The sequence below is a fragment of the Tupaia chinensis genome, unplaced genomic scaffold (genome assembly GCF_000334495.1).
Source record: "Tupaia chinensis unplaced genomic scaffold, TupChi_1.0 Scaffold000422_1, whole genome shotgun sequence".
NCBI lineage: Eukaryota > Metazoa > Chordata > Mammalia > Scandentia > Tupaiidae > Tupaia > Tupaia belangeri.
Genome location: NW_006159927.1, coordinates 2,443,680 through 2,467,012, shown reverse-complemented (window position 1 = coordinate 2,467,012; position 23,333 = coordinate 2,443,680). Strand labels below are relative to the sequence as shown.

The 23,333-nt window shown below is 49.2% G+C and overlaps 1 protein-coding gene across 1 annotated transcript in view; it reads right to left on the bottom strand.

The window, feature by feature from the left end:
* Positions 1-23,333, bottom strand: part of NKD1 (NKD inhibitor of Wnt signaling pathway 1) — a 110,372-nt gene that overhangs the window by 85,735 nt on the left and 1,304 nt on the right. Inside the window, exons 2-3 of the mRNA XM_014590235.2 lie at positions 23,027-23,140; positions 22,657-22,821 (exon numbers count right to left, since the gene is read on the bottom strand). Of these exons, the coding sequence (XP_014445721.1) occupies positions 22,657-22,821; positions 23,027-23,140 (279 nt within the window). The remainder of the gene's footprint in view (positions 1-22,656; positions 22,822-23,026; positions 23,141-23,333) is intronic.

The window sequence follows — 23,333 nt, the reverse complement described above, 5'->3', positions numbered from 1 at the left end:
AAGCACCCCTTTCAAACTTGCTTTTAGGCCCAAAGATATGGGGGTGAGTTTACTGAGAACCTTTAAGGCAACATCACAGCTCCAGAGGCCTCACAGAGTTACTGAGTACATTTACTGGGTCCTTAGCGCATGCTCAGACTCTAATGGCCATGTGCATTATTTCATTCAAACCTTGAAACACCTTAAGAGATGAGAATTCTGTCCCCAGCTTTACAGGTGGGGAAACTTGGGCCCGGCATTAACACAGTTTAGTACAAAACCAAGTCTGAAGTCTAGGCCCAAAGTTCTGTGTTCCCTTGAATTGGGAAAAGATCCACATAGGGAAAAAAGTTAAATAATGTACTGAGGTTAAAAAAAGAAAGGAAGACATGCAAAATAAGGCAGGAGTTCTTTCTTTTTAAAGGTTTTTCCCATAGGGCACAGGCACTCGCCAGGGAGAAGGAAAATGAGAAATCACTCCCTAAGGGGGATGGTCACACCACAATCCCTTCTCTATCCTCTTCTAGGTATTCTGGGTATGTATGCACACGTGCCTACTGTGGTTTTAGAGCTACCAGGTCCAAGACTCAAACTACATTTGGCCATGTGGAAGTCTAGTACCATAACCACCATACCACCTGCTGGCCCTAAGGCAGGAGTTCTTAACTTGGGAGCTGTGGATACCCTGAGACTGGAGTTTAAAATATAAGAGATTATTCTGAGAAGACAGACACTATCAGATCAGCAGATTCTCAGCAGGATCTTGCTACCTACCTCCTGAAGGTTAAAAAACTCCTAAGAGGCCAGGAGCTTGAGAGGAAGGCTTGATCCACATGGGCTGCATGGAGGCAGCACCCAAGCTCTCCCAAGATCCAGTGTCAAGGAGTGTTTTCCCAAAGGTCAACTAATTTACCTGGCTGCCCCTTCCCCACGCATAACTATCAGATCTATCCACCAGCTCTCCACTCTGTAGCTTTCTCTTCACCAGGTGTTTTCTCCTTGAGGAGGTTCCAGGAGGGTTGACTCCAGCTGCCACTCCAGGGTGCGTACATGACCCAGGAATGTCAGAGGCATGGAGATTAGTTCTGGGATGGGCGTGTGACCCAAGCCAGAAAAACAGTGGGAGCCGACTCTGGACTTTGGCTGGAACTTTCTCTAAAGTTAAAGGTGAAGTCTGGTCTACTAGGAGAAAACTACTACCTGGGGAGAGTGTGACTGAGAACAAAGCCCACCCAAAAGAAATCAGCACTGAAGAATCATAGGGTATAGCCTACGGTCCAGGATTATGCTGAACCTGCAGTTACACAGCGACCTTTGTATTATATAGAACAGCTGAGATGGGCCCGAACCCCAAAGCAGGCCGACTAAGCCACACAAAAAAAAGGTCTTGCTTACTTATCCACACACTCCCCTTGAAGCAGCTTCCCTTCTAGAGTCTGAAGACACTAGCTAGGAGGAGAAACCCTGGCTTTGCCAGAAAAGTAGTACAGTCACATGTGGAGAATCATATCAGGGTGTGCAATGTGTGTGCTGGGGTGGCAGGGGCACATGTAAAAGTCGCCAGGTCCGGGACTCAAACCGTGGATGACCACGTGGGAGTCCAGTGCCTTAACCACCACGCCACCTACTGGCCCCAAAGGCTCTGCATTTTAAACAGCATCTAGGAGGTTCAGATGTAGGGGCGGCAGGGGCACATGTAAAAACACAACTATCGAAATGCACACCACCAAAATCAAGCCAATTAAAGGCAAAAGCCCCGAAACGATCTATTGCGTCATCAGAAAAGTCCTGAAGCATTTTTTTGGCATAGAAAAACAGAAAATCATGTCATGACTTTTCCAAAGACCCAATGCATGCTCAACAATAGGGGATGAGTGCGGTAAATGATAGTCCATCCTTAGGATGGAAGCCTTGATAACCACGAAGAACAGTAAGAGTCTGTGTGCTGAAAGGGAACGATTCCCGAGACATGCTGTTACCTTCTAAAAAGCCCAGGTACAGAACCAGATGTCTAACATGGATCTTCAGTGAAAAGCAAATGTTTAAGGTCAGTACCGTGTCTTTACGGTTCCCATCTTAAATGGATTGTTCGATTAATGCACAAATACCAATGCTTCCCAGCCTGGGTGGCCAAGAGGGCTTCTCCTGTCTGTGCGGAACCAGCACTGCACAAGCACGGAGCATGGCTAGACGCCCCTGAAGGAAGCATAACCACAAGTGCCTCTGAAGAGGGGAAGTGGGAGATGGAGGTGGGAGGGAGGTTTCTGATGCACTGCGTAGTCTCTGGTGCCATTTTGGATTTTCTCTCTTGGTATAATGTTTTGTTTTTAATTTCCTCTTAACCATGTGCATGACTTAATTTACCAGAAGGTAAAAAGGTGAGAAACCTTCCCGAAGGGCAGGAGATAAGCCGACAGAAGCTCCCTTCCAAGGTCCTGTGACTCTGGAAAAGAGAGGAGGGATCTATCTGGAAGAACAGGGTCTGACTCCCTGCCCCTTCTGCAGCTGCATGCCCTCTGGCCAAGCCGCTAGGCCCCTGGGAGCTTCATCCACCTGGCAAATGTTCTCTGAGCATCTGTCATGTGCCAAGCTGTGCAAAAGGCCCTGAGGTTACAACGTGAGCCATAAAGAGCCTGCCTCACAGACTTTGCAGTCCAGCCTCAATTTTCCCACAGTAATAATACTGATCCTGGCCAGGTCTCTGCGAATACTGAATGCCTAAGAGAGCACTGACAGAAGGCTTTGCAAACAGCAAAGCTCTGAAGAAACCCTGGCTGGAGAAAGGCCCTCCCTGCTCAGTGCCACTGCCTCCAGCCCCAGCAGGGGTTTGCCTTCCAGCACCCCAGACCAGAGCCAAAGGAATGAGTCCACACCCACGAGCCTCTGAAGCAGTTGCCAAGCAGGACCTAGGGGTTAAAGCCTAAGAAGGCCCCAAATTGTGACATCAGGAGATGGTGCTCCAATCCACGCATCTAGAAAGAAGCCCGACGGCAGAAATGCACACCACTGACTAAAGTCAACCATCATGACCATGGCAGTGGCCAACCCTGCCAAGGTTGGACAAAGCCATGCCTCCAAAGACTGGGCTGTAGGAAGGCACCATGGAGAGATGAACCAGTGCTTCCCCTGGCGAGGACAGGGGGTTCTTCCCAGGACCTCTCCATCAGTCCAGAGCTGTGCATCTTGAAACAGCCACCAGCCTTATGTGGCTCTTTAAACGTTCACTGAGATTCATTCAAATGAAGTATAGCTTCCAATCAGTTCTGGGCCAGTCAGTGGTATGGTGGTTACGGTGGCTGGATCCTACATGGCCAACTATGTGGTTTGAGTCCCAGACCTGGAGGCCTGAGAGACACGCCAGGCCCACATGTGTGCCTGCCCAAAATCCCAAGAGGAGAGAGGAAAAAGGACTGTGATATGGCCATCCACCTTGTGGGGGAGTGCTTCGCACTTTCCCTTTCTCTCTGGTGGGTCTATATGCCCTATCACAAATTTTTTAAAAAGTAGACAATCAGGGCTAGCAGGTGGCATGGTGGTTAAGGTGGTGGACTTCCACATGACTGACTGCAGTTTGAGTCCCGGACCTGGCGGCTTGCTTTCTTGAACTTTCTCTCTCGTAAGCGCATGTGCCCTGTAGCAAATGATAAAATAATAATAATGATAAATAAAACTAATGATTCTTTTTTTAAAAAAAGAAAAGAATCAGTTCCTCGGTCACAATAGTCACTTCCCGAATGCCCAGTGGTCACAGGCGGCTAATAATGGGTCCTATGTTGGACAGTGTAGACAATGAGTTATTCCATCAGAAAGTTCCACTGGGGCCACAATCTAGAGATCCTTTTTTTTTGCTTTGGAGAGGTTTTTGCTATAGGGCGCGTGAGCTCGCCAGAAAGACAAGAGAGAGACAGAGAGACAGAAAGTAAGAAATCACTCCCCCAGGGGGAATGGCCACACCACAACCCCTTCTCCTCCATTCTCCTCTTGGGATCCTGGCACGCACACACATGCATCCAGCATGAGTTTAAGCCACCGGGTCCGGGACTTGAACCCCAGTTGAATACATGGGAGTCCAGTGACATAGCCTTACACTAACTGCTGGTCTCAGTCTAGAGATCTTTTTAACATCTTCCTTCTTCCAGAAGACAGGCAGGTATCAATAACCACCAGTAAAGTCCTAAATCTACTTGTGGGCAAGTGGGAGGAGGGAAGACTGAGAGAGCTTGTCTTGAGTTGGGACTGTGCTGGCTTCTCTGAAAGACCAACCATTCGTCCCCCACCATTCTGCAAGAGGGGGCATCCCTCTCCCACTCCTGCACCCTCCATCACCTTTCCTTCAGGATCCAGTCAACACAGTCACCCAGAACAGAGAGGTTCTGACTCAAGGCTGAGGGTTGGAACCCAAAGACTCTCCATTTTTTTTTGGGGGGGGAGGGTGTGGTGGTGTGAGCACTCACTGTAGACACAGAGACAACAGAAAGAGAAAGTGAGAAACCATCCCCTATAGGGGATGATCACACCATAATCCCTTCTCCTCCATTCTCCTCTAGGGATTTCAGGCATACACATATATGCACCCAGCCTGAGTTTAAAGCCGCCAGGTCTAGGACTCAAACCACAGTCAAACATAAGGGACGAAGGTGCCTTAACCACTATTTACCTACTGGCCCCAAAGACTTTGCATTTTAAACAGCACCCAGGAGTTCAGATGTAGGCTACACCCCAAGTCCTTCCCAACTCCACACTCCCTCCAGGAGAGGAGTCTTCCCCCGCCTCCAGTAAAGCGTTTCCTTAGAGTTACGTACATCTGCAATCTCCTCATCTCTCAGTCTCTGTTTTTATAAGTTTATTTCTTTGGAGAGAAAGACAGCTATCCCCGACAAGGTCTTCATGCTGTGATCATTCCCCAGTCCCAGCAGACCTGGAGGTTCCGGTATGTAAACCCAATTCCTTTCCAATGTGGATCTACATTACCCTGCACCATCACCTGGCCTCTCATCGCCCATTCTTTTTTTAAAATCTGTTAGGTTTTAGGTACAAAAAGTAGTATAAATGCATTTATTTTTTTAAAAGTTGGGGCCAGTGGCATAGTGACTGAGGCACTGGACTCCCACATGGCTGACCATGGTTTGAGTCCTGGCAGCTTACTTTCTCCCTTTCTCTCTCTCTCTCTCTCTGGTCAAATTCAAAAATAATAATACATAAAGTAAAGTAATTCTCAAAAAATTAAATAAAAAGTCAAGCAACATATACATGTAGAGTGTGCAAAGTGACATTCTCTACTCCTCAGGCAAACCGTCTAACTGCTCATCTCATCTCTGCACACACACACATACACAGGGGCAAGGCCCGAATAGACTTTGGCATTCATACACTGTTAGCATACATTTTTGCGTTAATAATAGGCCCGGTCTACCTAATTTGACACTTGCCTTGCTCATTCAAAAACATGTCAGGGTTTCCGTCAAGTTGGTACATGAGGCCCTAACTCACCATGCTTTTACCAGTTGCAGAAAGATCCATAAAATGTCTACACCCATTTTCTCACCTGTCCTCTGGTGATAGATATATGAGTTGTCACCAATTTTTCATTCTTCCAAACAATGAAGCCGTGAGTGTTCTTGAGACATGTGCTTCTGCTCACAGGAAGTATTTCCGAGTCCCTTTCTAACTCACTTGAGTCTCATCTGTCAAACCCCACTGTGACTGTAGAATTCTAACGCCAACGGTCACATTTCAGTCCTTTCTTTTTAAATGCCTCTTCTCAGCAGCTTTCTCTCCAGGAGACAACATCCTCTCTGGAAGAGCACACTGATGGTCTCCAGTAAATCCTACTTCTCGGTATTTATGCCCCTGTGTAGTCCTGTTCCCTAATCTGGGCTGGTCCTATGACTTGCTTTAACCAAGAGAAGGTGGTATTGCCAATTCCAGGCCTAAATCTTAAGAAGACCCGGCCATTTCCACTCTTACGCTCTTGGAAGCTAGCCACCATGTAAATCTGATTACTGGAGACCGCCATACTTGGAGGAAGCCCAAGGGGAGTGAGGCCACCTAGAAGAGAATCCAGACACAGCACCCAAGTGGAGGTGCTGCAGTCAGACCCTCGCCGTTTGAGCCATCCCAACTATGCCACGTGGAGCCAGACAGTTGCTCTGCCATGCTCTGCCCACACCGCATACTTACTCTTAAGCAAATCATACAATGATTATGTCATTACATTTTGAACTTTTCTTCACAGCCATAGACATAAAACACCCACCCTGGCTTCATTACATCTCTAAGAGGAAAAAGTAAAGGCCAGAAAATGTGCTCAGAACAGACATGTAGGAGTTCAGTTGGGGCCACCCCCAAACTCAGGATTCCCAGCCCAGCACTCTGCCCACTCCCCAAAGACTCAATCATTTCTCCCTGAATGTAGCTTCTGCTATTCAAGCTCAGACGTTGCTTCCAGGTGAGAGGGCAAGGGGCGCCCCCACGCAACTCCTCATTCTCTTCTTCTAAGCAAAAGGAATATGTCAGCAAAGAAGCATCCCAGTAGTCCTGGGAACAAATGACCTAAGCAAGACATCGAACCAAAAGGCACTGAAGCAAGAAAGCAAACTGAGGCACAGAGAGGTTAGCAAATGTGCCCAAGGTCAGAGCGAGGAAGAAGCAGAGCTAGAGCCTGAAGCTGGGCATTGGGCTCAGAGCTACAGCAGAGACCAACTGCCAGTGTTTTTCTAATGCTGTGATCATGACCTATGGCAAGAATTGCATTTTATAATGGATCTCTGTGTATATGTATAGATATGTGTAAGTTCGTACTGTTTAATGAAAGCAAAAGGTTACAAAAAACTTTTTTAAGGTTTTTGCCATAGGGTGGTGTGTGCTCCCTCGAACAAGAAAGTAAGAATGAAAGTAAGAAATCACCTCCCAGGAGGGATGGCTATATCACAATACCTTCCCTTCCATTCTCCCCCTGGGATTTTGGCCACACGTGTGCACACACACAAAGCTGGTGTGATTTTCAAGCCATCAGGCCCTGGATTCAAACTACAATCGGCCGTGTAGGAGTCCAGTGCCTTAACCACCACACCACCTGTTAGCTGCTCTATTTCAGTTTTTTTCAATACTGGTCATTAAATTGATTTTGAGAGTCCTAAGTATGCTTATAACATCATTTTAAAAGAAACACAAAACTCAAGGCCAAGCAGTGGCACAGCAGAAACACAACTGGATCCACGTGGGAAGGTCCTAGGTTTGCGTCCCAGGGCCTCCTTGTACACATCGGGCATGGTCTCGCGATCCAGGCTGGCTAAGGCCATGGGTGGATTACAGAATAAAAACCCTGGTGGAGGTACTTGCCTCGCCAACTGTCTGTCTATATATCTCTCTCTCTCTCATGTAAGAAATAAATAAACTTAAAAAATAATCAATACTGACTTCAGTTGGTTCCAAAGTGACACTGACCTGAACTTTAACCTTTTTTTTTCCAGAGAGATAATTTTGCTATAGGGTGTGTGTGCTTGCCAGCCAGACAGACAGAAAGCGAGAAATAAGCCTGCAGAGGGGGTGACCACACCATAATCCCTTCTCCTCCATTCTCGTCTTGAAATTTGGGGCACGCATGCACACGCACCCAGCGTGAGTTTCAAGCTTCCAAGGATCTAGGACTCAAACCGTGGTCGGCTACATGGGAGTCCAGCAATGTAACCATTATGCCATCTGCTGGTACCAGAACTTTAATCTTACTAGAGCAAGATCCCACTCCCAAGTCAAATGACCTGGAACAAGGTGGATGACCTCTTTCAGCCTCAGTGTCCCCACGGTAAAACAGGGATAATAATACCTACCTTGCAACAATGATGAGAGCACCAAGCAGCCCAGACGGCACGTGGTCCAGGGCCTGGCACAGAGCAGACATGTAGGAACAGCAACCATGTCAAAATCACACTGAGCCCACGGTCCAGCCTGGGGCTGCGCCCACAGTGGGCAGCCACAGACACTGTGCCTGCAGCTGCCGAACACCGACACAGGAGGCCCGTGCCCAGGACTGACTGAGGCAGGGGGTGCTTTTGGACTTCCCAGGGCAGAAGAGCGAGAGAGAAAGCCCTGGTGCCCACTGAAAAGGCCACTTTGTCTCTGGTATACAGATAGCTGGCTTAGATCACCCTTCTGCCTTCGAAGAAGGAAAGAAGGGTAAAACAAAGTCATGGTCAAAACTGTCCTGTAAAAGGTCTCCCTCTTGGGGCCAGAAGGTGGTGAGGTGGTTATGGTGCTGGACTCCCATATGGCCGACCGTGGTTCAAGTCCCAGACCTAGCCCCTTGCTTTCTCACTTTCTCTTTCTCTCTGTCTGGTAGGCATACATGTCCTGTAGCAAATTTTAAAATAATAATAATATTAATAAATAAAGTTAAATAAATCATTCTAAAAGGGGGGATTTAAAATAATAATGTTAATAAATAAAGTTAAATATAAATCATTCTAAAACGGGGGCAGTAGTTCGATAGGGCGGGGGGGGGAGTGCTCTTTCTAGAACCCAGGAAGCTGGAATGGGCATGGCACCCCAACCAGCACCCGAGCCCACTCAGTGGAGCCACCACAAGCCAAGGGCCCTGAGCAAGCAGCTAGCCAGTCCACACAGCCTTCTGAAGTTAGGAAAACATCCTCGGGCCTGAGCCCATCCAGGAGGCTGTGGCCTTCCCCAGCCCACACCATGGCCTGAGGATGGACAGGCCTGTCCTGCTAACAAGGGCTCTTTATGTCTGTTTCCACCCTCCTTGGGCCCAGCTCCACACTCAAGGCCGGAGACCTTGGGCAGCACACGGCAGGCCAGCCGAACGGCTCCAGGATGATGCTCTGTCTTGTGACTGAGAGGTCCTCCTCCTACCTCTTCTCCTGGTCAGAAAGCCGAGAAGTTGCAATCAAAGGACATCACTCAAACGCCACAAAGAAAGGGGCCAAGGCAGTGGCACAGCAGAAAAACAGAACAAGCTGCAAGGCTGACCCATAGGGGAAGCTGCCAGATCAAGGGACCCCCTCTGAGTACTCTAGGCACACAGGTGCCCATGATCTGGGGTGAGCTGGGGCTGGGGTGGATCATGGCATCAGGATCTTGTTAGGAGTGCTATCTCTCTGTCTCTGTCCCTATCTCCCTGTGAGAGACTCTCTGTCAGAGAGACAGGGAGAAAATACTGGGTCGTTGTCATGATGCATTTTTGCATAGAAAAACACAGGAAAAGATGTAATGAGTTTCCCAACAACCTAATAAATAAACATTAAAACACACACACACACACACACAACTTCACAGCAGACCAACAGGTGGCACGGAGGTTAAGGCAGGTAGATCCTACACAGCCAACTCCACTGTTGGAGTTCCAGACCCAGTGGCTTGAAAATTCTGTCAGGCGTGTATATGTGCATGCTCAAAGTCCCGAGAAGAGAAAGGGGAAAAGGGGACTGTGGTGGGGTTGTCCTCCCGGGGGGTGGGGGGGTGATTTCTTCCTCCCCCACCTCTGGTGAGCACATGCATCCTAAAGCAAAAACTTAAAAACAAAACAAAACAAAACAAACTGCAGGGAAGAGGACCTGCAGAGGGCAGATAAGGGCTCACATTGGCAGCGCCACCACTACCGCTACTCCTCCCCCTCAACAGATTGGACTGTGTTTCTGCCCCACGGCTCAGAGACTAGTGTCTGGTCCCATGTCCGACACCCAGCTGGGAGGAGACGCTGTGTATCAACTGTGTGTGCCTCCTGGCCTTTGCATGGCCCACACCCTTTCCCCGGGACACTTTTTTTTTTTTTTTTGTAGAGAGAGTTTTGCTATAGGGCACGTGCACTTGCTGGAAAGACAGAGAGAGACAGAAAGCGAGAATTCATCCCCCAGAGGGGATGGCCATGCCACAATCCCTTCTCCTCCACTCTTCTCTCGGGATCATAGGCATGCATGCACATATGCCCAGCATGAGATTTAAGCCGCCAGGTCCGGGATTTGAACCACAGTCAACTATGCGGGAGTCCAGCAACGTCACCATTACGCCATTCACTGGTCCCTCCCTGGAACTCTTTTATTTATTTATTTATTTTTGGGGTTTATTTATTTATTTATTTATTTATTTTTGGGGAGAGGTTTTTTTTGTTTGTTTGTTTTGTTTTTGTTTTTTTGTTTTTTTTGTTTTTTTTTTTGCTATAGGCCATGTGCACTCACCAGAATGACAGAGAGAAACAGAGAGAAAGCAAGAAATCACCCCCCCCAGGGGGTGGTGGCCCCGCCTCAATTCCTTCTCTTCCATTCTCCTCTCAGGATCTTGGGCACACACGCACACCCGCCCAGCATGAGTTTAAGCCACCAGGTCCGGGACTCGAACCGCAGTCAACTACATGGGAGTCTAGGAACACAGCCATTTCGCTAACTGCTGGTCCCCCCTCCCGGGAACTCTTTTTAACAAACCTTTCCTCACCTAGCTATCTCCTATTTATTCTCTGGGCCTCTACAATTTAAATGTCACTCCCTAATCCAAAACAAATCCAAATCCCCCTGATTTCCCTCCCTCACACTCGGCACACCAGTAGCACCCTTAGCACAGGCCTGGGTGAGCATCGGCAAACACAGGGAAGCTGCGAGGTGAGTACTAATATCTGCTTCATTCTCAAATGCCCTGAAACACGCTCACTTCATCCTGATGTGAAAACGGAGGACGACAGAGGCGTCACCTCTGGACCAACTGCAGAGAGGTGCACCTGGGACTCAGACCCAGGAAGTCAGGTTCTGTTACTTCTAACCACACCTCTGGCACCTTCCCTGTGCACATGCTGGGCTTCAGCATAAAGTGACCCATGCTACATCTTAACTGTGCTACCCCCACCCACCCCTCCTACACTGCTCCCCAACAGCTTCCCAGCTCTGAGCCTCCTGCCCACTTGTCTCTACCTACAACCTGGATGCAGCCTGAGTCCAGATCTCCCTGGCTGGGCCAGTGGCTTTAATTTGCTGAGACTGTCTTCTCCTTTAAGCAACAAGGAACAATAAAGAAGGCAGCTGCAAGGATGCGACAAGAGATTATATGCGAAGTTCAGGCGCGATGCTTAGTACACAGAACGCTCACTTGTACGTATGCAGGGACTTTAAGAAGCTCATGGAAGGGACCAGCAGATGGCATAATGGTGATGTTGCTGGACTCCCACATGGCCAACCATGGCTCAAGTCCCAGACCCAGAGGTTTGAAACTCACGCTGGGTCTATGTGCGTGCGTGCCGAAGATCCCAAGAGGAGAGTGGAGGACAAGGGATTGCGGCATGGCTATCCCCCTGGAAAGTGATTTCTTGCTTTCTGTTTGCTTCTCCAGCAAGCACACGTACCCTATAGCAAAACACAAAAATCTCTTAAAAAAAGAAAGAAAGAAAAAATATATAAATACATAGAATGTTCATCAAAAATAAACAACACATTTATTTTGGTGCCAAGTAAATCCATGCACCATTTTCTCATTATCTGCATTTTGCATAAAGTCTGTGAAGACCCCCTAGTACTATTACCCCGAACTCAGTCACTCCTTGTATGCCACCATCGACGTCTCCTAAGTCTAAAGCAGCACTCACGAGCCAAATCCAGCTGTGTGGGGTACCCAGAAGGAAGTGTTTTCTGAAAATCTGGTCAGTTGACAACAATTTCGTAAATCGGAAAAGTTTTACATAAAATTCTAGATGGCGTGGGGCCAGCAGATGGCATGGTGGTTAAGGTGCTGGATCCTACATGGCCAGCTACTCAGTTTGAATCCCAGACCTGGGGGCCTGAGAAACACAGTGTGCCCAAGTGCGAGTGTGCCCCGGATCCCAAGAGGAGAATGGAGAAGAGATCACGGCATGGCCACTCCCCCTGGGAGATGATTTTCTCACTCTCCTTCTCTGTCTCTCTCTGGAGAAACACACACCACATCCTACGGCAAAAAAAAAAAAAAAAATCTAAAAAAAATAAATAAGTAAGTGGCAGATTCTCTTAATGATCAGACAATGTGGTGATGCCAGGGCCACGTTCCCACGTGCCAATGGTTGGCTGGGCTGAGCAGCACTGACCCCTTGAGACACGGTTTCCCAGGGGACCCCAGTCCCTGGCCCTTCCAGATGTCTCCCACTAAGCCTGCTGCCTTCAGTAGTATGACTCTTCTGGCCCCTGTAGATCCTTAAGTTTTTTGACCCTTGATCTCAGACTTACCACCCTTCAAAGCCTCCTCACATGCCACCTCCTTCAGAGAGTCCTCCCCGCATCTCCACGGCCCGGAGCCTCTCCTGGTTTTACAACTCTAACAGCTAGCTTGCACTGAGCTCACCATGCGCCAGGCAGATGCCATCATTGCACAGTGTGAGTCCCAACAACTGCCCCAGGATGCAGTCACTCATGTCACCATGGCTTTACAGATAAAGAAACTGAGGCACGGAGTTGAATAATCTATTGCCCTTCCCCCCCACACCACCACCATTCCCTACCCTTCTCTGTTCGCTCGGCAAGCGACTCCTATGGGCCAATTTGCTGGGGCTTCCTTGCCCGCTGGCTTCTAGATTCACCCACTGCGAGGCCCCAGCAAGAAACCAGAAGACGGCAGGAGAGAGGGTGAAGTATTTCTTCCCCACATCTTCTGCACCGCGTCTCTGACTACAGTTGACTCTCGTGTCCAGTTTCTGCCTGACCGTCCCCCTTCCTCCACCCCATTTCTCTGCTATAGCTCCTACCAGAGTCTAGTAACAGTACTTCCTCCCCGGGCCCTTTCTGCCCTAGGGGCAGTCACAGCTTCCCACTACTGCTAGTCCCTGGTGCCTCAACACCCCGGAGGGTCTCCTTTTACCCTGCTCACCCTTCTGGAAGCTGGGAGTCTTTTCATGTAAGGTATCTAGAGTGCATATGTTTCCTGCCGGACCCTCTGGCTGACATGGAGGTTTGGTGTTATGACCAGGATCTTACAGCCAGAAGACGGAGTGGCTAGGATTCGAATGCAAGACACTGAGCTCCAGAGTCCCTGCTCTTTAACCTTAGGGCCTATTCTAGTTCTCCAGTTCTGTTTATAGCCTCTTTGAGGGTCCCCTGGATGCCCCTCACCCCAGAAGCAATTACTGTGCCTGGCTCAGTGCAGCCATTCTGGAATCTCTCAGAGTCTACATAATAGTCTGTCACTTGAGTCCTCCTTAACTCAGAGCCCATGCCCCTATTCCCTCCTTGCACAATAGATCACGGAATCACCTCTGCCTTACCTCTGTCATACTGTATCTGCTACTGGTCTTCCCTCTGGACAAAGACCAAGCTGCATAACTTAGCTGAGAAGGCCCTGAGGCTCTGGCCCCTCTATAGGCAGCTGAACCTCAATCAGCATCTCCAGTAAAGTGCCCTCTTCACCACAGGGCTTTCCCACACATGCTGCTGGCCCATCTACCAAACCCCCAACCACCCCTTCCTCATTCCCCTTTGAGCCTCAGCTTCAACTACATCTTCTCTGACCCTAGGCCAGTTGGCCCTCCCTACTCTAGAGTCTTAGGCCCCACAATGTCCCATAACATTCCCTTAACATTGTTTCACTGGTCAGTATCTATCTTTCCAAATTGTGGGAAGATACATAAAGAGAAAAGAAAAAGTGAAATTATATATAATGTTCAGTTAAAACTAGAGAAAGAAAAATAAGAAAGGGTGATAAAAAGAACAAGTGTAATGAGTAAAAAAGTTATAAGCAAGGTAGCTAGATAAGAATAAATATTTATCCATGCCAAAATCCAAAGTAAAATTACAGCATAGCCAATACAACCACATTCAAAAAAAATAGTAACTATCATGGCGAAGAAAGATTTAGTTTAGGAGGGCAAAAGAGGTTGAACACTAGGAAATTTAGGAATGTAAATCAAGCATACAAATCATATGGCATATTAACAAAGATCTATTCTATCAACACCTAAGAGCAACTGATAAAATTCAATAATTATTCCTGATTTTACAAATCTTATCAACCCAGTAGATGAAAGCTTTCTTAACTAGATAAATAACAAACATCATACTTAGTGGTTGTTAAACAGAGGATACTGTTTATAAGAGATTTCAACCAATGCAATAAGAGAAGAAAAATAAATGAGAGACAATGATGAGATTTTAATTCTACTGGGAGGCAAGAACTACATCCTATTCCTTATAGTTTCTACAACATTCTAAGCACAGTTTTTGGAACAGAGAAGGCAGTCAAATATTTGCAGAATGAATAACCACCCAGATGAGATTTGATCCCCCTCCTGTTCTCGAAACATTCAGTACTTTTTTGAGGCACATATCACAACTTAAATTGCACAATTTGTTTTCTAAAATGTTTACCTTTTCCTACTGGCTTGTAAGCTTCAAGAAAACAAGGACTACATTCTACTTACAGAGCAAATGTACACTTGGCCTAAAGTAGGTACTCAATATCCGTTACAGATACATAAATGATCTGAACAGAACGCATTAGATAGTTGCTTCATTATAATAATTTCATTCTACTGCTCAGTTGAAGAACCTAAATGTCCAAAGAAAGAAGGCAACAGCATCAGCAGGCTGCCCTCCAGGGAGTGATGCAGCTTTTCCTCTAGCCCCTAACGGAACTGGGCCAGTCTTCCTGCGGAGAATCTAATGCCTCAGCTGGTGTCATGCCTGCCAGCTTATACCCTGTGAAGACCACCTTGTACCCTGAACTTCTCTGAAAGAGGCATTAGCCACACACAAGGCCACACGCACACACATACATCACAGCCCATGTGGTTCAATGAGTAAGCAAAGTGGAGCCCAGACCAATTCCTCAGAGCCCTCTGAACACACACACACACACACACACACACACACACACACACACCCAGGACCCCACCCCGGTGGGCAGAGCCACACTGGCAGGAGTTCATGCAAGCCGCCTTCTGAGGCAAAGGATGACTTCAGTGGAGGAACCTGAGGCTTTCCTCCCAAAGCCCCATGACTGGTGCCCACATGGATAAACAGCCCCTTCTGCTTTCCCAGGAAGCTATCAAAGAATTACTTATGTCTCTGGAAGTGCTTGTTTAGAAAAGGTTCTCCACCCCACCTGGGCTTGGCAGGGCGACAGCATCAGCAGGCTGCCCTCCAGGGAGTGATCCAGCTTTTCCTCTAGCCCCTAAAGGAGCTGGGCCATTCTTCCTGCAGAGAGTCTAAAGCCATAAAGAAGCAGGCAGCCTCCCAGGATAAACGGAGCAGCAGGGTGACATCAAAGCCCTCCCTCCAGATTAAACAACTGAGGCCTTCAGCTCTCCCTGGCATTTCTTCCAGGATATTCTGGGCTCCTGCCTCAGTTCTCCCTCAGATGGAATGGCAGATATTTTGTTTGTAGGTCTGAATTTTTTCTTTCCTCAGGGAGGGAGGGAGGGCAGGGGAGAGGGGAAGGCAGGGGGAACAAGAGAGCAGAGGAAGAGAAAGAATGTTTGTGAGACAAGGGCTGCAAAAAAGAACATGTGTGAGTGAGCAAGAGAGAGGGAAGTTAGGGAGGCAGCCGGAAGAGCCTGCTCTGGAAACCAGCAAGCAACCTAAAAATTCTAAAAGTTTTTAAAACAAAGCATGCTGTAAATTTGTAGGCATGAAGGGAGCTGCAGGAAAGCCTGAGGTTGGAGGATTCTGAGGCACCTGACCCCCCAATACCTACAGATCTCCAAGTGGATGGTTGACCAGAGGGCCATGTCTATTCTTAGGCATATCTGTCAGGCCAAGGCAGGGAACCTCTTCCCTTTAAGCACTGGCTCACTGCACTTCTGGGGTAGAAGCAGTTCTCTCTGGCATTGGGGTGTCACTGTCTCTTATCCCCTGGCCCTTGAGGTGCAGACTTCTGCCCTTGGGCAGTCAATCCTCCCTCTAATCCCCTAGTCAGACTTCTGGCCTTACACTTGACTTCCTCCTCCCCCAAACAAAGCATCAGGGCCCAATGACCCATTCAAACAGCAGGGGCAATGCTCCCAGGTCCCTGCAGGTGACACTGCACATCAATCAGTTCCAAGGAGCATGCTGGCAGCTGGGATGGCAGGCTGACTGCCCACCCCATCCCACACACCTGTATGAGGGACAGCAGTTCAAATGAGTCAAAGGTGCCAACACACAGGGCTTTCCAGAAGACTGAGTGCCAGGTCTATTTCCACTCCCCACAGGCTACGAAGCACCCGGAGCCTACAGTCACTTCTCCAGAACCCAGCCCAATTTCACACACAAGTCTCCCGGCAAACCAACCACCAGTCTTCCAAAGACAGGGAGCTGGGGCCTCAGTCACCTCTTCCCATGCAAATGCATGTCCTCCTCCCACATCTTCTGCCCAACCTGTCCTTCAGGTCTGGCCTTAGACAGGCTCTACGGTTCCTGCTGCGTTCACGGGGCCTCTTTTCCTTAATGATAGAAAGCACATGTACGCAAGAGATAAAGCAAGAAAAAGAGAGAAAGAAAGTATCCTTGACAGGGTCCGTTCATGCCAGGATTACTTTTCCCCATCCCTTCTATAACTCGGGCTCTCACACACTGATGCGTGTGCCCGGCATGTTCCAAGCTGGTCCTGGGATCCGAACTGGTGGTCAGCCATGTGGCTTTCAGCACTGCAGTCCAGTTCACTACGGACTGAGCCACCACTACTTAGGCATGTGTCTGTTCACCAGGTTCTTCTTTGTCTCCTTCATTAGACTGGAAGCCACAGGAGGACAAGAACCAGAGCTCTTTTATTCTCCACTATAGTCCCAGTACCTGGCACAGTGAGGAAATTATAAGTAATTAATAAAACTTCATGACTGATACAAAGTAATTAACGAATTAATTAAGCCAAGAGTCTGAAAGCAAAGACCTGGTTCTACTCTTCTGCTCCAGACAATGAGACCTTAGAAAAAAATGGAACTAGGAAGCATGAATAAAGGGCAGAAACTGGGAACCAGCAGTTAGCGTAATGTCTATGTCGCTGGACTCCCATGTGGTCGACCGCGGTTCGCATCCCAGACCCGGTGGCTTAAAACTCACTCTGGGCATATGTGCGTGTGTGCCCAAGATCCCGAGAGGAGAATGGAGGAGAAGGGATTGCGGCGTGACCATCCCCTCTGGGGGGTGATTTCTTGCTTTCTGTCTCTATGTCTCTCTCTCTGTCTGTCTGGCGAGCGCACGTGCCCCCCTATAGTGAAAACCTCTCCAAAAAAAAAAAAGGCAGAAGCTGACTGGAGATGAGGATCTAGGGAAAGAGGGAAAGAAGAGGCAGGGATGATCTATCTATCTATCTATCTATCTATCTATCTATCTATTTTTCATTCATTCATTCATCCATCCATCCATCCAATATCTAGAGAGTGCCTACAACATGCCCAGGGGATACCATAGGGAAGTTTTATTCAGAAAGTGATTGTTGGGACCAGCAGTTGGCATAATGTCTATGTCACTGGACTACCATGTAGTCGACTGCAGTTCAAGTCCGGACCTGGTGGCTTAAACTCAAGCTGAGTCCACATGAGTGCGTGCCCAAGATTCCGAGAGGAAAGTGGAGGAGAAGGGATTGCGGCATGACCCTCCCCTCATCCCTTTCTGTCTCTCTGTCTCTCTCTGTCTTTTTGGCAAGCGCACATGCCCTATAGCAAAAAATCTCCCCCCTCAAAAAAAGAAGAAAGTGATTGTAGTGATTGTTTAGTTCAGCTATGGTGTTAGGCCCTCAAGGTGCCAATCTGGTCCTGGAAAGTGTGCCTGAGGTTCTTGGCACAAAAAGAAATCCTGTCCATCCACTGCCCACCTCTCTCTCCTCACTTCTGTCATCCCCACTGGACCAAGAGAAAAAACATCCCCCCAGCCGTTGGGCCATGTGAGAAGCAGGTGCTTCCCAGATTAGATTTTCCCTGATTTTCCTACAAAAACACGGATATCGAGGGAGTGTTCCTGGGATCTAGAGAATAGAACTCACATACAGCCGGGCTCAGGAAGATCCAGCCTCCTTCCTAAAGAAGAAAAGTTTCAAAGGGAGGACAAGAGAGTCCTCGAAGCCTCTACCAGAGACTACATCACAAAGACTTTTCAAGTTCTCAGAAAATGACTCCCTTGACTACCATCAGCCCATCCGGGGGCCCAGATCTACTGAAAACCAGAAACCCGACCTGGCTCCGCCCAGCTCAGGCTCTCCCAGACTCTCCTTCTCGGTCCCAGGAGTAAAGGGAGCACCAGGCTGGGCTGTGCCACTGGTCCTGGCTGTTCCTATGGGCAGAGGAGACCCTCTATGGTAAACTCAAAAGGACACCAGCAAGCAAAAGCCCAAATGCTTCCACCCTGAGTCCTTCACCAGCCTCCAAACAAATCATCTTTTAATTCTGAAACACCAAATATTTAATTTATGCTCTACCTCAAATGTCAAGTCCACCTCCCAGCACATAGCTTTGAAACCACGTAAGGAGGCCTAACACTTTCCATATGGTGAAGACATGGGCCTTTTAATTGTGCCAACTGGTATCATTCAAGGGTAATTCCCCTGGAATCCGGCACTTGGGCAGCATCTGGGCCATCCTCCAATCTCATCACCCAGCCTCCTGCGTCCCTGCAGGCTCCAACCAAGCCTGCACCCTCCTAATCTTCCCCAAATATCAAAACGTGCTAGGTGCCATCCTCCCCGCCCCCATCAAGTTACCAAACCACCTGGCAGCCACCTCAGATCCAAAGGCAGGCTTGCCTGCACCATGACGTTCGGCCCATTTCTTCAAGCAGCCCTGCTATAAAAGAACAAAAGGGCCAAACCAGGGGGTGGGGAGAGAACTGTTTGAAATCTGGTTGTACACACACCTATGTGCACACATGCATACGCCACAAGAGGGGGTGTAGAGGCACATGCCCTTCCAGGCACATGCCCGGTCTGATACCTGAGTGCATCAGGCTTACAATCCCTCAGCTAAGCTTTTTATTCACCCATGATAGCTTCCACTCCCAGTATTTTTTAAAAAGAATTATTTAATTTTATTTATTCATTTATTTATTTTAATTGGACCAGAGAGAGACACAGACAGAGAGAGAGAAAGGGAAAGTGAGAAAGCAAGCCACCAGGTCCAGGACTCAAACTGTGGTCGGCCATATGGGAATGTCCAACGCCTTAACCACCATACCACCTGCTGCCCCCCCCCACTCCATTCCCAGTATTGTGGAACTGCCTGCAGTAGCTTCATGTTCCAATACGCTCCATGATCTGTCTCCTTGAGGTAATGCTTATTTTACTTCCTAACTCTGTCTAGCCCATTGTTCTCTGGTGCAGGTGCTGCTCAGCTTATTGTTCTTCCATAGGACTTCCAGCTCGTTACTTTTCTCTTATGAGCTCATATTCCCTTAGACTTCATCAGGTACCCACTTCTGCCCAGCGACGGGCAGAAGTCCAGGCCTTAGCCTGTGTCCCTCCAAATGAGCCTGTTCTATAAGGGTGGGTAGGGGGGACAGAGAACTCTGGTTTCATCATCTGGACCCTCCAACTCCTTGCTTGTGAGCTCCCATCTCCACCCCTGCAAACGCCTCAGCAAACCTCCCAAAACCTTTCTTCCCATGTTCCGTCCTTACGGAAGAGTTCTCTTCCATAACTCTGCCAGGGACAAGTATATTATTACGCCCATTCTCCAGATGAGCTAATTACGGTATCCGAAAGTAAAATGGCTTGCATAAGATGACAAGCTATTGTGACAGGGCCTGACCTCATTCTTTCTGTATTCAGGAAGACAGGCTTAGTTTAGTGCCATTGTGGTCACCCTCTCCCACCTCCGAATCTGGCATGCAACTCAGACCTACCCTGAACTTTACCAAGCACCGCAGATCTGGTCAAGGAGGAAGGGAAAAAGCAGGGGCCACTCCTTGAAGCATTCAGTAGCTGGGGGGCGTGGGGAAACAGGCATGTCACCTGTCAGGAGATTAGTGAGATCAGCACCCCCAGGTGGAGGCCCTAGTACAGGGCTTCTCTATAAGTGATCTCCTTCCTCTTGGAAAGTGCTCCAGAAAGGGACAGAAACAGTCCACACCAGCTGGTTATCAACTCGAGAGGGTTATGGGAGGATTAAGATCATGTAAGCAAAGTGCTTGACACATATAGGCACTTAATAAACAGTGGTTATCATGGCAATAATAATAAAGCTAGCTGCGTGACGCTGGTGAGAGGTCAGGTGAAGGGGTAGAGACAAAGGCCACCCCAGGACTTGGGGCTGGTTGGAAGTGCTCCGCCAGCCTTGGGAACCCAGTGGATTTGGGAACCCAAGCCTTCCTACACCCCTGTGACCTAACAGAGCCACCTGCCAGCCACCCTTCCATGCGGTGGGAATCGTGGCCACATAACCAGACGAGCTGCCCACCACTGTCCTGTGCAGCGTCTCGGTGTTTCCCAAACTCTCATCATTCCACTCCCACACTCGCAATTTCAACCACTGCTACTTAATATTTTTCTCCAAATCGACTTTAAATTAGACTATCTCTTTCAACTTAGCTTCAGCCTAAGCAATAATATCCATGAAATCATGGGTTTGATGTCCTAGTTTTTTTTTTCTTTTTTTTTTTCCTGGTTTAAAAAAAAAAAGTAACCATTAAGATTAAAAATATTCCTCCAGGCAGAACCTGAAACAGCCTCCCCAACAGTGCGGCGCCACACCTGACCGTCTCCCGGGGTGGCCCCTCTCTCCCTCTGCAGACTCAGCAGCTCTACAGCTCAATCTTCTTGGGCTGAAGCTGGTAAAAACCCAAGCATCTGGGTCCCGGTCACCAAGAACAACTTGCAAGGAGGCAGCGGCTCCCCCCTAGCCTCCCTATCTTTGATGGCTGGGGCACACCCTCCACCGGACACATGTCCACCCTGATGGGGCTGCCCTTCACATCTTCAAAAGTACTTTGAACAAACATGAATGACCCCTCAGCATTTCTCAGAGGGGCCGAGAGGGGGGGTGGCGATCACCAACCCATGCTGTCCTCAGCTGGGGGAAAGAAAGCAGGCAACAAAATTCCGTGACTTCACCAAAGCCACAAACTTAAGCTGGGGCCCCTGCCCCACCTCCTTCACTTCCCCCAATAGCAACTTTTACTGGCTCACATTCCTCTTGCTGGGAACACTACTATTTAATTAAAAACGACAGACTTTTGTTTTCCTCCCCTTCTTTCCTGCTCTCTCCCATCCTCCCAGACTGGATGCCAAGGAGACCCACGAAAAAACATGCGGGTAACATTTGTTATGGCTTTGAAGATAAAAGTCAATTGAAGTAAGCCCTCGCTGTATTTCAAGTTTTCCCTCTAGCATGGAGCAAGCTGCCTGGCAGTTTAGGAAAGGAAAAAGAAGTGGGGGTTGGGGGGAGGACTGCAAATAAATGTCATTCTGCAGGAATACTTTGTAAAAATAAACAGGCTGAAAACACCCAAAACTTGATTAATGGAAATCCACTGGGTTGCCCTGTGTCTTGAGCTGCAAACACATTTGTTCATATGGCTGAATTGGATCCTTTTCATTGGCCTTTAAATAAATAAGGAGATCAAAACCCAGCAGTGCTGGGGGGAAAGGGAAGTTTGCAGTTCTGTTTTTAAAGGGCCCTAAAGGCAGTGCCCCCCACCCACCAAGTTTTGACCTTTACTAGGGGACAGTTCCAATTCCAATCCAGCCAACAGAGGCAGAGAAATGAGAAGAGAAAGTACCCAGCTAATCAGTGCCGGAGGAGGAGGGGAGAGGCGCTTCATCCAGACTGAGGTTAGTGAGCTCCTAGGACTCAACTCTACGCACAGACTCACCTCCCAACACCAGCCTCTGCAACTGCACTGCCAGGTCCCACCACCCAAATACTCATACATCTGAGGACTACAATGGCCTCTCCCCAGCCACGGACAAGACCAAAGAACTAACCAGACCTGAGACTCAGTCTTTCCCCCTCTAAGTTTCAAAAAAAAAAAAAATTAAATGTCACATCAAAAAGTTGATTCATCCTTTGATCCCTGGCTTGTGCGAGTTCCACGCAGACCGTCTAAAAGCCCCGTGCGGAGTTCCGGAGCTCACAGGACATCTGTGAACACCAGTCCCAGGCCAGGAGCTGCAGCTGGACTCACTCACTGGTCATACTGACTCACTACTCCTCTAGGAAAGCTCCAGCCTCGAGAACACACCGGGGAAAAGGCTACAGAATGAGGCCCTTATCCTCACTAGGGGCCAAGCTCAGGGGGCCCCACTCCCCACCTCTGCCACTCTGGTGGGGAACTGCTCTACTGGGGTTCTTGGGCAGATACACTGATGAATGCCAGGGACGCAGACCGCTGGGACATACTCAGAGACAGCCACTGGATCCTGGAGCCAGCATAGCTCTGTCTTCCACCCAGACACCCCTCCTTGCCTCTCTGTAGCCCCACCTCTAACTCCACCTTCCAGCACTGGCCAGGAAAGGAGGTAGAAGTAGCCCAGACCCCCGGATGCTACAGCACTGCCAAGCCACCTCCTCACCTAGGACTGTACTCCCCCAGACCTCTGCCTCCGGGTGGCCAGGAGCTAGTGCCCACCTGCTTCTACAGCTCCCCAAAACATGGGGTACAGGGACATATCGGTGGGGCACGGGACATGTGAGAAGGGATTTTTAAACCAAGGAGCTGTGCCAGGAGGGTGCTAAAAGTTGGGGTGAGTGGAAATAGAGACCCACCTCTGAGGCTGAAAGGGGGCAGGGGGTGGGGCGGGGTGAGGGAATCATACCCGGGTGCCTCGGCCAACAGTCCCCGCCAACCGCAGCTGTCGGGGTCCTGAGACACCGCCCGGGCAGCGCTGCCTCCCGATCCACTCCTCGATGCCTTTCCGAGCCCAGGCGGCGCTCACCGCGAAGCTGTCACCTGGGGCAGGGACGACACGAAGCCCCTGAGTCTGGCCCACCCCTGGCCGAAAGTTACCCAAGAGCACAGGGAAGGAGTGGGCGCGGCAGAGGGCGGAGAGACAGGCACGGGGAGGGGGGCAGCAATGGGTCCGAGAGTTGGAGTCGAATCCGAGAGAGGGACGCAGGAATCAGAGAAAGGGGTTCAGCGACGCCCGGAGAGCAAGGATCCTGAAGGGGTAAGAAGGACAGCAGTACTCTGGTAGGGGCTTGGGGCTCAGAAGAGTGAGCTCCAGGACTGCCGATGAAGAGGGTTGAGGTCAGGAGCGAGGGGCGCAGTGGGCGCAGAAGCCAGCATCTCGGGAGAGGGGGCTGGGGCCAGAAAGAGGGGCGTCAGAATCTTGGGGAAAGGCGCTTAGGGGTCTGAAGAGCGCGAGTAGAAAGAGCGGAGGGCGGGGACGCGAGGGGGAGGGATTGAGGGTCAGCAGCGGGAGCGCAGGACCACAGGGCAGGGTGGGAGGGGCAGAGGAGGGGGCGCGAAGGCTGGTGTGGGGGGGGGTTGGGG